At 45.0% G+C, this 17,438-nt stretch overlaps 1 protein-coding gene across 3 annotated transcripts in view; it reads right to left on the bottom strand.

The window, feature by feature from the left end:
* GALNT17 (polypeptide N-acetylgalactosaminyltransferase 17) overlaps positions 1–17,438 on the bottom strand; it is a 365,190-nt gene that overhangs the window by 260,532 nt on the left and 87,220 nt on the right. The window contains exon 1 of one of the 3 annotated variants that reach the window (XM_074345980.1): positions 2,305–2,490. The exons of the other annotated variants lie outside the window; for them this stretch is intronic. Within the exon in view, the coding sequence (XP_074202081.1) occupies positions 2,305–2,311 (7 nt within the window). The 5' untranslated portion in view covers positions 2,312–2,490. Of the gene's footprint in view, positions 1–2,304; positions 2,491–17,438 lie in introns of those variants that run through there. 3 annotated transcript variants of the gene reach the window in all.

Genomic DNA, 17,438 nt, shown 5'->3' with positions numbered 1-17,438 from the left:
TGCGGAAAAATAAGCACTGGCTCTTGTTTGCAGTCTTCAGATAACTTTAATGTGGTTGCTTTTAAAATACTTGCCTCACAGCTGTCCCTGAGGAGTTTAGCTATTATTATTTGGATCCTGGAGAGAAAAACGCACCAAGTTTTGTTGTCAAGACTGTGAGAAAGAGAAATGCCAGCGGCAGCTAATCTCAAATGTTTGGGGTCAAGTTTTGCAAGGAATGTGGCTCTTCATCAAATTGAAAGGTTTTTTTCTTGAGAAGGGAGTCTAATCTGAATCAAGAAGAAACAAAGAGAGAATTTCCCCAGTACCAGAGAGCACGTGAATTGCTTCCAAGTAACAGATCAATGTGCTAAGGGCTTGTAATTAACCACATCAATGAGAAAGGTGAGAGTTAAGACATCTCTCCAGCACAAGTCAGAAACAAACACCACGTTTGGACCTGACCATGCCTGCTTTCCCTCCAAGCCTCCCAGTGTATATTCAAACCACTGTCATGAACAGATCCCTGCAATTCAGACTTAGGGATCATTCACTCCAAATGGGCTGGCCAATCTCACTGTGGTGTAATTTTTTAGGAAATGGAAAGAAAGCAATTTAGCAGTATAAATAAAACTGCCATGCCTGACCCACAGAAGCCATCATATTTTTTAATGATCTTAGTATACTAATTACTTGCATGAAAATTGTTGCTCCGGGTAACAAATGAGTGGAATGAGGCAAGTCCAAGTGAGTTTCAATCTAGACAAAATTTTTTTTTCTAACAGCAGAATCATGCTATGTTTCTGAAAGTAATAAATTTACTAAAACTAATAAAATCCAGTAAAATAATATTTCTACGTTTTCACCAACTCTAACCTGGCAATCTATCCAGTAACATGTGCTTCTATGTGGTTAAAGGATCCGGGCTTGGGAGCAAAAGATAAGAAAACTTGAGTGCTGAGAACAACTAGGAGAGGGTGTGTGTGCACACACAGCCTAGCACTTGTATGTTTGTATCTTTCAAGCCTGGAAATGACTGTACAATATTCCACCAGGACCAGTTAAAGTTAAGAGATGCTCATTCTGAAACACAAATTTTAGAATATGTTTAAGAAAATATCTCATTGAGACTATTGTTTTTTCAGAGTTACTGTCCATAGCAAGTTCTTTTGCCTTCCTCTCCTGAGTAAAAAGCAGAAGATACCAGTAAGCGGCTAATCCAAATGATAGTTAAGTTCCTTTTGCACCAAAGCATACTCCTTAATGTATCTAACTTTTACATTATTCATTTTTTTCCATTTTATTTTATTGTGATGAGAATACTTAACATGAGATCCACCCTCTATGTTTAAGTGTCCCACACTGCATTGTTAACTCCAGGGACAGCAGACCTCTAGGACACATTCATCTTGCTTAGCTGAAACTTCAGACCTGTTGAAAGGCAGGCAAAAGAACGATAAGGCTAACAGAGACAACAAAGTGGCAACAGCAAATCCTACCCTATCAACAATGACTTCAAATGTTAACAGATTAAACCTTATTCGTTTTACAAATAAGCAACAGGGTAAGTGAAATAAACAGCCAATGATTAATTACAGAAAAGGACCGATTCCAGGTTCCACGGCCCTCAGAGCAGCTAACGTCTGCCGAGCCACAGCCAGAGGGTGTGGGGACAGCCCCCAGGCTCAAGGCCAGCCTCAAGTCCACCCCAGGAACATGCTCTGGATGCCAGGATGTGATGTGTAGACGGGGTATCCACATTACGAGGAGACGCAGAGATGGAGAGTGTGGCTGGATCTCTGCAAATCCCTTTCCTCTCAATCCCCTTTTAGAAATACTGTGCGTGATTTTTAATTTTCCCTTGCAGTATGTGGGTAACGATGTGTGTATATGTGTGTGAATGTGTGTGTAGAAAACAAACGACTTGCCTCCCAAGCTAGAAAGAACAGCTGTTTCTCACATATTAAGATCAGAAAAGAAGCCGGTTCCATTTGTCATCCTGTCCAAGCCCATGAACGTCCAATAGTCAGTGGTTCGGAAAAGCTCCGCCACGCCAGCTCTGGCAGAGAGGGAGGGGCACCTCTCCACGGCCCCAGAGGAGACGGACAGATCTCTGTTTGCCAGCACGAGTTTCAGTGTCATCTTGATTTTTGCACTCAACAAGTCTTGTCGAAAGCAAAACTTCAAGGCCAGAGCCCGAATCCACCCCATTGCCGTAATGAGAGCACATTTCTTTCACCCTAGATTATTAAAAGGAGCCCCAGCTCCCAAAGGTGTTATCAAAGCAATTTAAATCATCTCCCTCAAAAGTCTGATTGAACATACCAGGCATTTTTCTCCATCACCGCCAGGCACAAAGGATGGGCAGGTTCTGTGATGCTGTGGTTACAAGAGTGAATCATTCTCTCCGGAGAGCTAATATCACAGGCCCGTGAAGGACGCGGGGCTTCCCCGAACCCGTCGTGTTCTCTCCAACACATCATCCCTGCACTAAACCCCATTGATTCTCCAGCTGGAGTGGAAACAGCACTGACTGCATCACGGGGCAGTCCGCACACCCCTTGCGGGCAGAGTGTGTGCCCAGTGCCTGGCCTACAGCAGACACCTACTAAATCCACTCATCGAAAACCAAGGTGGTGATGTTACCGATGCACAGGGCTGGGCGGGGCCAGGGGCGGAGTCACAGTGCCACAAATCCTTTTGGCGTAAGCCTCAGTCTCCTTATTTATTCAGCAGTGGGGCAGGTAATCCCGGCTTCACGGGTCCACCGTGAGGAATTCACAAGGGGAGGCGCACCTAGCTCATGGGAGGTAACTTCACACACGGTAGTTCCCACACTCTCTGTACACAAGGACTCAAGACAGAGTAACAGCCCAGGCGGATCAAAACAACGCCCAGGAGAAAAGTTAACAACGTGCCAAGAGGATTAGTCTAGGTGGGACCCAGCTCTTCATAGGTCCTTCACCGGCCACGTCCCTCCGGGGCACAGGCTGCTTAGCTGTGAAATGAGGGGCGGGCCCACGGGCTCTAAGGTCCCAGGAGCAGAGTCTTCCTTTCTCTGCCTGTGTGGGCATGAAAGTTTCTGCTCTCTCGCGATCATAACTCTGCTGGTCAGTTTACAAGGGTGGTGACTCAGCACCCACAAGTCACTGGTGTGAAAACGCTCGGGCGCCCACCCCTGGAGGTGGGGCAGGTCCGTGATCCCACCATCTGCCCTGTTTCCCTGCCCAGCTCCCTCAGTCAGCTGCTATGGTTTAAAATCACATTCCGTATCTTGGGGTTACAATGGCAATCGTCTGCTACCTCTGAAACAGGCAACCCCACACCCAAAATAAATTTCTATCAATGTCCCATAGAAAGCACAGGCCTGCGCACGCATGCACGCACACACACACACACTGCAATCACTAGAAATAGAAATGATGTACCAATGATGGAGACAGATTGAAAAATACAGTGACCTAAACACACCTTTACCCTTTGAAACAGAAAAACCCAGCCACCTGGATGGAAGACAGGAAAGTGTGGCTGTGGCTGTCCCTCCCGTGGCTTAGGGGAAACCCAGCGTCTGAACCAAAGAGACGAAGGAGCAGCTTCTACATGGGACCAGCCCTGCCAGGTGCCAAGACTTGTCCGTGCCTCCTGAGGCAGCCCTCAACTTCAACTTCAGTACCCCCTTTTTAACATCATACTCTTATTTTGGCTAACATATTTCTTTGTTCCTTCAATTTTTTTGTTCCTATTGTATTGATTTTTATAATTGAGGTGAAATTCACAGGCGTTATATTTATAGAATTAGACTTAATGTGGTGATCATTTTGCAATATAGATAGATTATATGTAACTATATATAGTCATATAATCATAATCTGAAGCTAATATGTTATGTGTCAATTATACTTCAATTTAAAAAATTAGGGTGTAGGATTAACCCTGCCAGTAAATGTTTAGACAGATATGAAATATTTAAACCAATGAAGAGGTGCACCCTCTTTCCAGATTGTATGACTGAATACCGCCAGGCAGCTAGTTTTCACAAACCCAGATGTAGATACAACAGAACGGGATGCTAATCACTCCCAGCAGAATTTGGGGGCAAACTGACAAAACAGTTCTTAAGAATATACTGACCAGGAAGGTAAGAAGAGTCAAAATTGTTTAAGTCAAAACGATGAGAATGGTTGCTCCAAGATACTAAAAAGTTTAATAAACAATAATCATTAAAATGATGTTACTCTAATAAAATGATCAGCAAACAGACCAAGAGAACAAAACCAGTCCAGGAGTAGGCCAAGGATACATAAGAATTTAATACATGACAGAAAAAGGTGTTACAAACTAAGGACTCCATTTTTTAGCAAATGGTGTTGGGGAAACTGGGAGTTGACTCTGGGTGGATAAACCAGGTTATTAAGGTGAATATGTTAATAGTCATGAGTATGTTTCTATTAATAACCATTTGGGGGCAGTTAAGCTTTGTGCCAGGCACTGTGACAAAGGATTTTCATGCACTATTTCATTTAATCCTGACAACAATCCCTATGGAGTAGGTATTACTTCTCAATCATCTATTCCAACCAACTCACTTAAAAATGAGCAAACCAAATCCCAGAGGAGGTAAGTGACTTGGCCAGGGCCACACAGCAGGCAGAGAGCCCACGTGGGCATTGTGTCCAGCACTGTGTTATCTAATCACCCTGTTTCCAATGAACAACGTTTAGAAACAGACGCAGCTCTCTGGAAGCCGCACACACGAGTTTGCAGAACAAGAGTAATCCATGGCAGAGAGATGTAGGTAATGCATGCAAACAGAACCTTGGGGAGGGTTTTCAGAGACAGAAGCTAAGGATCTAAATCAGAATGTGACCAGCCAACACTGGTGCTTCTGTCACGGTTGTGGAGGGAGCTTTTAATAGACCAGCCACCCAGGACCTTGGCTCACTGCCTCTCTGCAGACAGCCCCGCTCTCTTCCTTACCCCACCAGGTCAGGCTCAGCAGGGCTCAGAAAGCAGAGGGGCGTGCACAGGCTCCACGTCCCCTCCCCCTGACCACTCCAACAGCCTCTGTTAAGGGTCTCCCCACAGCACCTTCCCCAGTTCATGCTGACAGCATCAGCCACGAGAAAGAAGACTTTGCCATCCAGGGCAGGTTCAAAAAATGAGCACATTCCTGGACCTCCCACCTGGACAGAAACCTCTCCAAAGACACTCAGCATCAAGCGGAAGATGTACGCCCACTGGAGGAGCACACACATGCCTATAAGCACATCCTTGGCATCACGATTTAGCAAATCTTTAAAGATGGAATATTCAATAGCTAATGGGGATGGAGTGTCTTTGGGGAATGTTGAAAATGTTCTGGTATTAGATGGTGGTGAAGGTTATGCCACATTGTGACTGTATTAAAGTCCACTGAATTGTACACTTTAAAATGATCAATTTTATGTTCAGTGCATTTTAGCATAATAAAAACATAGAATTTTGAAAAAGGAAGAAAACTAAGAAAAGAAAAACTGGAATTTAAATATTGAATGACATATAAAGATATCTCTAGATTAACACGTAAAATTAAATAAGTAAATATATCTAAAGGCCAAAAGACCCAGAATATTCAAAACTCAGTAATTACCTTATTAAATATGCTCAAGAATGATTCTGATAATTAGGCATAAAATAAGATGGCAAAGAAAAAGATGGACACACAGGGAGGAGGTGGCCTAAACACACTCTTATCTGTTCCCACTTAATCTGTTTATCCAGGACTCCTGCCCTCTCATCACTGGACCTCCATTTCCCCACACAAAAAAATGGGCACGTTGAGCTATGTAGTTTACAATCCTTTGCAACTATAGGAACCAAATCATGCTTTAGGGTTACTTTAAATAAATCATTTAAAGAAAAAGCTGATGATATGCTAATCTCATCAAAAGAAACAGATCCAGAACCAAAATGTCCCCAGAGTCAAAGGACCCCCCTCTCCTGCACCCTCCAGCGGGACTTCTGCCAGCCATGCATGCTGCCCTCACCCAGTTCTGAAATCTGTGGGAACCTCTGAATTTCCAGGGGGATGCACGCATCAAAGCAGGGGACCAAGCAGCAGAACCACTGTCAAGGAACTGTCAAAAGGCAGGGCCAGGGGTGGGGTAGAGCTCAGTGGCAGAGAGAGTGCTTAGCACGTACGAGGTACTGGGTTCAATCCCCAGTACCTCCATTAAGATAAACAAATAAATCTAATTCTCATCCCCCTAAAAAAGAAACTCCAAAAAACAAAAACAAAAGGTAGGGCCAGCGCACTGCCACTGGGCCTGTGAGCCTGTGGCAGGACCATCTGGGGAGATCTGGGTGCTTAAATACGCGATCCGCTTCTGAAATCAGAAGAGCAATAAACCACTTCCACCATGATCCAGCCAGCTCAGGACTTACAGTCGGGGAAACACACCCTGATAGGACATCAGAACGATGCGAGGAAGTCAAAGGAGAGCAGCAGCCAGAGAAACAGAGAGAGTGAGAGCTCCATTAGTCCTATTTGGATGGGAGACAAGAGGCAGGAACACTGATTTTGACCAAGCAGAGAAGAGGAAAAGGGCCTTTCCGGTCACCTCTGGGAGATTATTTCTCCCTGACAAATGAGGAAACTGAGGCTCGGGTAGGCTGAAGACAAGAACTTGGGGCCAGCTTGTTCCGGGGCTAGCACCGTCACAGGCCTCTGGACGGGTGCCCAGTGGTCCCTGCTCAGACCTAGACACCTCCTGCTTCAAATGCTCCTCCTGAGAGGCAGATGGAAAAAGCCCTGGCAGGCTTGGAGCCCGCTGCCTTCCTTGCAAACAAGAATAAAACTGGCCCTGTCTAGCTCCCAGGGCTGGAGAGGAGATGAAACAAAATAAAGCACTGTGAACCCTTGCAAACTGCAAACCACTACAAAGACGTAAGGAAATGTAATTAGCATTTGGGCAAGTATTCTTAATGCCTATTTCAAGGGAAAAATTTTTTTTTAATATTTAAAGGTTTATTTGAGAAGAGAAAAAAATCAGGCTGTGCTATCCCAGTCCCCTTACCCAGGGGACTTAGCAAATATTCACATGCAGAAGTAATCAACGGCTTCAGAGCTGGATTTACCATGAAGCTTTTGAAGCTTAAGTTCAGGGCCCCTCACTTACATGGGCCCCTTCTGAGGCCTTGAAAGGGCCCCAGCAGTGTGTGCACATGGTCAGATGTTTTTGTAACACTTGCAAAAGCAAGCTACTATTGTTGCCATCAGCTAAGATGACTGCCTCTATTCACTCCAGCTTGTCCTCCGTCCCAGCTCTGCCACGTGGTGGGGGCAATGGTGGAGGGCTAGGTAACTAGAATTTGGCTTCGGGAAATTTAGGCTAAGAGTACATTTGGTTCAGCTTTAGTGGAATAACGTGTACAGTGGTTTCCAGCCTCCCAGATATCGTTAAGCCGCCCTGGAACAGCAACGTTTTTCCAAGAACACTCATGATGTCATCAGCTCAAAAGTATATTTAATACAAGTGACCGCAAAAAAAAAAAAAAAAAACACGAAATGCCTTGTAACCTTAGAGCTCACACAGCGAGTGGGCGGAAGTCACCCCAAATTTGACAACAGTTCTAAAAATGTACCGACATGGCCAACATTGAATTGCGAAGCTAAAATTCATTTTCTAAAATATCAACTCTTCTTTTTTTTAAAAAAAAAGTACCAGTCAACCATCCTGAAAGAAAGATCAAATTGCCTTTCTACTCTCTCAACAGGAAAGGAGATTCCAAACTGCTGTCATATGAAGAGTCAATCAAATAATGTGTAGTCAAAAAAGGGGAAGAAAGAAAGATTATCAAGGTATGAAGGGTAGCTAATAAAAATATATTATTTTCCTGGAATCTGTCATGTTGGTGATATTTATTTGTTCTTTTAACTCAGCATTTTTTTTTTACAATTTTTTTCTCATTCTAGATAAATATTTACTTTTGCACCTAATTCTGCATTTCTAAATTTACATTTTCCTTCTTAAAGAGGGAGCCAACACTGTATAAGCTTCAAGCTCCAATAAACCCTGAATCCCAAGTCCCCTAATTGAGTGCTCTCATGTTTTTCATTTCCATCAGTTTTACTCACTTATGAAAAACAGCTCAGAATTTCCCTTCATAAAAACATATGCACTCATTTTAAAGTCTCTTCATCAAGGACCAAAAGAAAACGGATTTGAACAGCAGCGGGCAGAACAGTTAAACAGAAGAAAAAGAATCTTCTAACCATGAAAGCTCACAGAACCCTTTGTCTAGAATTGTTTAAGAAAATGCTTTGTCTGAAATGGATGGGGAAAAAAATCTTAGCTGAGTGCACATTGATGCTGACTCCCTGAGAGGGGAGCCTGGCTTTTTCAACTTGATGAAGAGCTTAATTTTTTTTTTAACAAATTGATTTATATGTACGAACATACATACAAGAATAATTTGAAGGTGGTTTATGATCCAATAACATTAATATAATTTATCCAAGACAAAAACTGGAACAACAGTTATAAGGGAAAGGATGAAAGAGAAATGTTTCCTGGGACCACGTGGCTGAGAAACATCACCGCTGCTCTTCCCAGTTTGGCTCTGGGAGGATTCCTCCAGCTAGTGCCACCGCCCGCCTGTGTGTCCTCGTCACGCTCAGGGCACCTCCTGCCATCAGTCCTTTTTGAACCCCCACCCTCACCCTGCCCGGTGCCCCTCCCTCCTGGCCAATCTGCCTCCTCTCTCCTCCCAGCAAACCCTTCCTAGGTGGCCTCTAAGACCCTACCCCACAGCAGGTAATTCCATATAGCTTCAGCCTCTTTGCAGCAAACCCCTCTCCCCACCTTATTTGCTTTCCCTGAAACCTGACCCTCCTAAAGATGCAGGCACCTCCTCCCCTGGAGATGGACCCATCACCCAAGCCCTGAGTCCATATGGGACTTTCTCCCCAACCCCCAACTATTGGCACAGCATTCCTCTCTCCTATGTTCTAGTGCAAGGTTTTCCTTTTGGTGTATAAACATGTTCCAGGCTCCCCGGTCCAGCTGAGGTCCTTCATCCATCATCCATCCATCCATCCATCCATCATCCATCCATTTACCCATCCACTCAACAAACCCACAGAATGAACATCTGCCATGTGCCTGACACAGTGCTAGATGCTGGACCAATGATGGGAGTGAAGAAGAACACGACCCTTTCCTTTCCCTTCTCCCTAGCACTGCTTTTCCCACACTCTGAGGATGCCCTGATTCAATCACTGTCTCTCCCACCAGGCTCAAAGGTCCCCATGTGGCTCTGTTTCAAACCCCAACCCTTTGCTAAACTGAACTGAAAATAAAGCAGGCCATGCAGGTCCCGCTCTTGCTGTCGGGAGTTGCAAGCGTGCCAGGTGTCAAGGAGACGAGCAAGCTTTTGCCTGAGCTTAAGTTCACAAGAGAAAGCATCCCGCTGAATGAGTCTGGGGTCTCATCAGGTGGTCTTAACCACGTGGATGCTTCTTGGGTTTGTCCCCATGAAAGCAAGGTTCATCGAAGACACAGGAGCCCGAGGAAGGTGACGTTCTCACTTATCACCACAGGGAAGCTTGGAGCACCCTGAGAAAGAAACAGTTAACACACTGGGGTTAACACACAGGGTCCTGTGACCTGGACCCGAGTAGGGATGAAAAGAAATCAGGTTTGTTCCAGAACAGAATCAGCTCCAGCACGTGACTCACCTTCCTCCCAGGAGGCTAACCTGGAATCTATGGTTCACTTTTTTTTTTTTCATTCCAAATGAATTTTCAAAACATCGAGTAGAAAATCATAAATTATTCCCACACAGGGAGGTGGTTAGGTCAAAATGGGTTTTTTGGATATCAGAAAATATATATCATTTCCTACCAAATTCAACACCGCAGACACAATCCACAGCAGAAGGAAACAGTGGCGCCCTGACACCACAGTTGACTTCAGAGAAAGAGCTCAGTTCCATGATGTGATCACAAAGAGGAAGGTGAGAGATGGCAGAAGATCACAGACAGAAGAGACAATGCATTTCTACACCGATGCTCATTAGAGCTTGGCTGAGAAGCTGCCTCCCGGACCCTGTTCCTTCCTGGGCCATCACAGCACGTGGAAGCCAAATGCAATCAAAGCTGTAGCAGCGGGTCTGAAATTACTTTCTCCGGCCCATGCATCTGCATGTGGACCTTTGCGGAGTCGAGGAAATGGGCATTATCCTGCGTGCACTGGAGCTGGAGGTCAAGGGAGCCAATTCCTTTGAGCTAAACAACATTCTTTAGTCTCTCCTCCATCAGTGAGACAGCCACGTGCTGGAGATCGGGGTGGGGGGAGGGACTGCCTCTCTCCCAACAGCAAGAAGGCCACCAGGATGGCCTCCACCTGTGCCTTCACCGTGCACACTCTGGGGCGGAGGGCAGGACGGGGAAGCAGCCCGAGTTGGGGGTGGATTTCTCCTAAAGTGAACTCTTGAGGACGGCTATTCCATTGGCCTCGAAAATTAACTGGCCAATATTTAGATATGTCAAGGCTGCAACTCCCTACATGGACAATCTAATAACTGATTCTCTGCTTTTGGCCTGGCTGTTGCCACGCTTCTGCTATGGACTGAATACATGTGTTCCCCCAAAATTCATATGTGGAAGCCCTAAGGGGATAGTACTGAGAAGGGGGGGTCTTTGGGAGGTAATTAGGTCATGAGGGTGGAACCCCATGATGTGATTCGAGAGCTAGACATCTCTGCTCTCTGCCGCATGAGGATGCAGGGAGAAGGCGGGGGTCTGCACCCCAGGAAACAGGCCCTCCCCAGAACCTGACCGCACCAGTGCCCTGATCTCCGACTTCCCAGACTCCAGGCTCTGAGAAACAAATGTTTGTTGCCGGAGCTCCAGTCTACGGTTTCTTTGTTACAGCAGCCCAAGCCGACTGAGACAGCTTTCATCTGGGCCCCAAGTCTCAGCCCAGACAGTGCCCAGAGCAGGTGCCTAAAATTCCTGCTAGAACTTAACGTTGTGGAATAACATGGTATTTACTTCAACTGGGCATTTGTGAGTATGTCTCAGACCTGCAGCCCTGGGCCTTCCCAGCAGCGGGTCCTGTGGTTCCTGATTTGCCTTCTCTTTGTGATTCATGGGCTGAAGCCATCTACTCTCCTAGCGAAACCACCACCCCCTCAGCATCTGTGGTTCTGTCTGGGCTGCATCCTGACCTCCTTCTGAGGGAGCAGAACTCCTCTCCTGTGTGTGAACCCCACCCCCCGAGGACCTCCTCTGCCAAGGCACAAGTAGGCATGGGATAAGGACCAAACCACTCCCAAACCCTAGGTTCCTGGCCCCCCTGATGGGTTTAGAGACAGGCACATGCCTCAAACAAGATCGTAGACTTTCCCTAAGATGTCTGATGGAACTTTCCAGGAAGATCTTCTTTCTCTAGCTTCCATCTCAGCTATCAAAAGAGAGTGCCTGTCTACAAGCTGGAAAGAGGGGCAGAGTTTTGAAAGCCCTGGATTTGGCCTTATCTGAAGCCAGACACTACCCTGGACTTCCCAGTTATGGGACCTAATAAATCCCTGTCTCCTCCTTTTCATGCTGAAATGAGGATAAGTTGGTTTTCTGTCATTTGGAACCAAGATGGCCTTGATAACTAGATATTCCTACATCGGTGTCCTCATCCTGATCTTTGTCCCTTTTGCTCCCATCTGCTGCCTTCCTGCCCTGGTGGAAATGGGAAGTGGAGGCAGGTTGACCCAGTGACGTGATCTGGCTCGGCCACTGATAAGCCACGAGACCACGGGGAGGTCACTTAACATATCAGCTTCCAACGTGGTAAAATGGAGATAATCTCACCCACCTCACAGGGTAACCACGAAGACAAAAGAACACAGGGAAGTGGGGGCAGTGTTCCCTGTATCCTCAGGGGTTCCAGACCCCTTCCCCTCCCCCAGCCTCAAGGACCCCCTCCTCATTACTCCTCTCTCTCAGCCAAAGGCAAAAACTCCCAACGGGGTAGAAAATGCTATACTCTCTCCACCTGAACAAAACATGCTTAAAACAATATAACCCAGACCAATTAAAATCATGCCCCAAGATATGTTGACCAAATACAAATAGAAAGCAAGAACTCCAAGTTAATATCAAAGAGGACTGAGAAACAAAAATCACTAAGTGGGCCAGACAACTATTTAAGTTTGATAAAAGGTAAAATCCCCCATGAAGACATGACAGTCAAGAAGGTTTACATGACAAATATCCTAAGGAACGTTAGCAAAGACAAATGTCACCCCACTGGTGGAATTTTCTCCCTGCCCCCAGGCCACCTTCCTCCGTTCCTCCAGGCCTGGGCTCACCTCCACCGAAGTCCCTCCACACTCCTGCCTGTATAAGACAGCAGAGAGGACACCACTCTGAATTAACAGACACACTGTAGTGGTTGAATAGTGTCCTCCACAAATCCACGTCCACCTGGAGTCTTAGAATAGTACCTTATTTGGAAATAGGATCATTGCAGATGTACTTAAGTTAAAATGAGGTGATACTGGATGAGGATGATCCCTAAACCCAATGGCTGGTGGCCCCATGAGCAGAGGGCAGACAGAGAGAAGAAGCCTATGTGCAAATGGAGGCAGAGCTTGGAGTGATTTCCCCACAAGCCAAGGGACATGAAGGTTTGCTGCAAACCACCAGAAGCTCAAGAAGCAAGAAAGAGTTCTTCCCTAAAGCCTTCAGAGGGGGCACAGCCCTGAACACACCTCGGTCTCAGACTTCTAAACACTTGAAATCTGAGAGAATAAATGTTTGGTGGTGTAAGCCACCCTGTTTGTGGTCACTTGTCACAAAAGTCCTGGGAAACTAATACAAGCGGGCAGATGACCTGGGGCCAGTCACTTGACCTCTCTGAGCCTCTGTGAACAGAGATGCTATAACAGGGCCGGTTCACAGGGCTGTCCTGAGGATTAAGTAAAAGCAGGGTGTGGTGGTGAAGCTGACGTGGCACCTTGACTGGCCGCACGATGCCCAGATTAAGCAGTATTTCTGGGTGTGTCAGGGTGTTTCCAGGGGAGAGTAGCATTGGAGTCAGTGGACTCAGGAAAGTAGATCTGCCCTCTCCGGGGTGGGTGGGCACTGTCCAAGTCATTGAGGGCCTGAGTAGAATAAAAGGCAGAGGAAGGAGGAATCTGTCCTTTCTCTTCCTGCCTCACTGTTGAGCTGGGACATCTCACCTCATCTTCTCCTGTCCTTGGACATCAGCTCCCCAGGTTCCCAGGCCTTCAGACTCAGACTGACTCACCCAACTTGTTTTCCCAGGTCTCAAGCCAATTCCTATAATACATCTATCTCCCTCTCTATACACACACACACACACACATACACACACAATAAGTAATCATCATAATAAATGTATTAAGTAATAATAATATAGTATAATCATTTTGTATATATAAAAGGTAATAATTTACATTACAGCTATAATATTTACAATAATTTATATTATAGCTATATTTATGTAATTCTTGTATGTTATATAACTATTATATAATATATAGTTATTACCTACTATATATAATTATATTTTTGTTTATTATCATACATTACTCTATCTGTTATAATATATAATATATAAAAGTACATAGCATATAATAAATATATAATAATAAATAACATATATAACGTATATAATTATTATTATCATTACGTACAGATGGAGCCCTCATCCCGCCCTCCCTCCCTCCCTGCCCTGGGCACACCTCCGAAGTGAGGATGAGCTGCCTAGCTTAACTTTCTCTTAAATATCATCAAAGAGACGTTAGGGGAAAATGCCCAATTATCTTAGGCTCCAAACACAAGCTCTGCTCACAAATTAATTTTTCAAACTGAAAAGAAACAATAGATTTCAAGTTTCCGTCCCTTTTGTGTAACTGAGATGCTTTCCTTCAGGGGGAAAAAGCCGAGAACAAAAGCAGCAGACGAATAAATGAAAATGAAGACCCCAGATGGGGAGCTGGATGAGAAACGCTGCAATCCTTGTTAGTCCTAAAGGAGAAAACTCTCTCTTCTCCTCAGGACAGCTGTCTTCTTCCTTCCTTCCTTCCCTCCCTCCCCCATTCCTCTTCTTCCCTTCCATCAGATTATTTGGGGCACCTTTTTTTTTTTTTTTGGCTATTGAGTGGTAGGGGTTCCTTGAATATTTTGGATATTAAAACCTGGTCAGGTATATGCTTTGCAAATATCTTCTCCCATTCTGTAAGTTGCCTTTTCCTTCTGTGCTTGTTTCCTTTGCTGTGCAGAAGCTTTTTGGTCTGATGGAATCTCATTTGTCTCTTTTTGCTTTCGTTGTTTGTGCTTTTGGTGTCATATCCAAGAAATGATTTCCAAGACCAATGTCAAGAAGATTTTCCACTATGTTTTCTTCTAGGAATTTTACAGTTTCAGGTCTTAACATTTAAGTCTTTAATAAATGTTGAGTTGATTTTCATAGATGATGTAATGGTGCAATTTCATTCTTTTGCATGTGGATATGCAGCTTTCCCAGTACCATTCATTAAAAAACTGTCTTTCCCCCATTATGTATTCTTGGCACCCTTGTCAAAGATCAGTTGACTGTATGTGTTTATTTCTGGGCTCTCTATTCTGTTCCATTGGTCTACACGTCTATCTTTATGCCTGTACCACCCTGTTTTAATTACTGTAGCTTTGTAATATATTTCAAAGTCGGGAAGTGTGATGCCTCTACTTTGTTCAGCTGTCTACTTTCTAATGGCTTTTTTCAGTGCCTCCAGATCACCAAAGAAATGTCACACAAACTGTGCTGTGAACCCCATCTCTCTACATCTGTGACAAGCCCAGCAGCATCTACCACCCTCTGTGCTCTTACTGATTTCATTTTCCTCATAGCATTTACTACTCTCTGCACTTAACCTTTATCATGTGTTACAATGTTTACTTGTCTCTCTTGCCCAGCAGAACATCAGCACCCTGTAGGCAGAGACATTATTTGTTTTATTTGCTGCCATCTCCCCAGCATCTTAGAACAGTGGCCAGGTCACAGCTGGTGTCTCCGTAAATGTCTGGAATGGCTGGATGGGAGGATAAGTGAGTGTTCTGAGAGGTAGCAAGTATGCAAATCTGGGCATGTCCTCCATAAAGAAAGAAGAAGAAGATGAGGAAGAGGAAGAAGGAGAAGAAGAAGAGGAAGAGGAGGAAGAGCAACTTAATCTCTGCAATTAACATGGAGGTCCTTGGAAACCTACGATTCTCTTTCTCACACACACACACACACACACACACACACACAATCTTGCTAGAGAAAATTTTTTAGAAATGCTACTATTTCATTAGACCATCAGGAACAATCAAACTTTTCACAGCTGATCAAAAGAATGCTTTGCCAAAGGCTCTTTATTCTGCTTCTTTTTTCTACTTCCCAGAAATATTTGTGGTCTCCAAAGTCCCTTAGGAGAGCTAAGCTCTTAAGAAATTTTGCTCCACAGAAACTGACCATAATATTCTGGGGTAAGTGGGATAGAAACCATAGAGCACAAATGGTACTACCTCATTGTCCACCTTCGTTTGACTCTTTGCTGACTTTGCTGACAGAGAAAACGGGTTTAGGATGAATAATCTGAGGCCCCAGATGATCAAAAAGACTACAATGGAGCCAAACTTTCGACTAGAGCCGTAACCAGGGAGAAAAGAACCCAGCCTACATCTCATTATCTTCCGTCTCTCCTGTCTGAAGCAACTGAGGATGGCATTGAGCAGTAAAACAAACGATCCAAGAGGGAAAAGGAAGAATCCACAAACTACATAAACAGCTCCTTTCATGAGCAAGAGCTGACAGTGTTTGGAACTGGAGCAAGGTCCCCAGTCACATTTCAGAGGGTTAGTATCTGGGCAGCGAGGTGAGTGATTACAACAGGTCGCATGCGCCTAAAGTGAATTTTATATTAAAAATCACAACAGAATAGGCAGCTTCTACTGCAAGGGGTCTCCGTGACAGTTCCACGGAATTATATGTAGCTAACGTGGTCAAAAATAACCAAGTGGATGAAAAACAGTCTTGTCGACCTTCACTGCTAACAACGGGAAGGCTTTACATTAGTCCTAGGGTTCGACACCAGTAGTAATAAAAACTGCTTGATAGCGATCAAAATAAGCTTGCCGTCCTTTCTTCTTCGGATTGTACTCTTCCATTTTCAAGGCTCTTTTTCACTCTCTGTAGAATGGGCAAGCAACCACGATTATCCCCATTTCACAGGTGGGGACAGGCAGGCACAGGCTTTCAATGATTTGTGGGGTGTTGCAGGCGTGATCAGACACAGAAAGGGAATTTGGTCCCAGGCTTCCCAGAGTGTGTTCTTCCCACTGTGCCACACAGGCCCTCATCAGCCCTGTTGCCATGCGCTCCTCACCCAGCATTACTCAGCAAAGCTTCTCACCAAAGCCTCACTTTGGTGGCACAAAGTGCACCCGCACCCAAGGAATCCTGCAGTCAAGTTCCTGAAGTGTAAGCTGAAGGCATACGGGAGAGAGAGGCTCATGAGGGCAATCACTGAAGCCAGAGTTTTAACAATGTATCCCTGCCTTCCCACCTATAAAGATCTGCAAAACATCTATACACATAACAGAATGGCTAAAAGGATACTTGATAATAACAAGTGCTGACACGGATGTGGAGCAACTAGAACTCTGATTCGTTGCTGCTGAGGATGCAAACCGACACTCACCATATGGCCCGGCAACCCCATTCCTTGGTGTCCACCCAAAAGAAATGAAAATGTGTGTTCACACAAAGACTGTCTATGAACGATCAACAGCAGCTTTATTCATGATCAACCCAAACTGGAAACAACCCAAATGCCCATCCATACATTGGAAAACTACCCAGCATTAAGAAGGAATGAAATCCTGATAGATGCAATTACATAGATGAATCTCAAAAGCCTTCCACTGAGTGAAAGAAGCCAGACCCGAAGGGCTACATGCTGTAATGATTCCACGTGTGTGAGATTCTAGCAAAGCAAATCACAGACGCAGGGAGCAGATCACTGGCTGCCCGAGGACAGGGTTGAGGACTGACTAGAAAAGGGCACAAGGGAAGCTTTCAGGGTGATGGAACTGCTCTGTATCTCAGCTGAGGTGAGAGACAGATGGTCACATACATTGTCAAAACGCATGGAACTCTTCACCTACAGAGGTGAATTTCATTACATGCAAATTAACCTTCAATAAATCTGACTTAAAAGAAAAAACCTGAATGAGGGCCAGAGGTTTTTAAATTCACTCCCATAAGATCAGATTCTTTCAAAAACTGCTTCTGGCACTTTAGCAAAGCCTGCTTCCTAGACACGAGGTAACTGGCAGTGAGCTGAGGCTGGACATGGGGTGGGATGAACAGGACCTGGGTGCGTTCAGCTGCTGGCCAGCAATGCCCCTTGGGGAGCCCCGGGGCCTCTCAGCA

The sequence above is a fragment of the Camelus bactrianus genome, chromosome 18, assembly GCF_048773025.1.
Source record: "Camelus bactrianus isolate YW-2024 breed Bactrian camel chromosome 18, ASM4877302v1, whole genome shotgun sequence".
NCBI classification, from domain to species: Eukaryota; Metazoa; Chordata; class Mammalia; order Artiodactyla; family Camelidae; genus Camelus; species Camelus bactrianus.
This window is presented reverse-complemented; position numbering and strand designations above follow the sequence as displayed.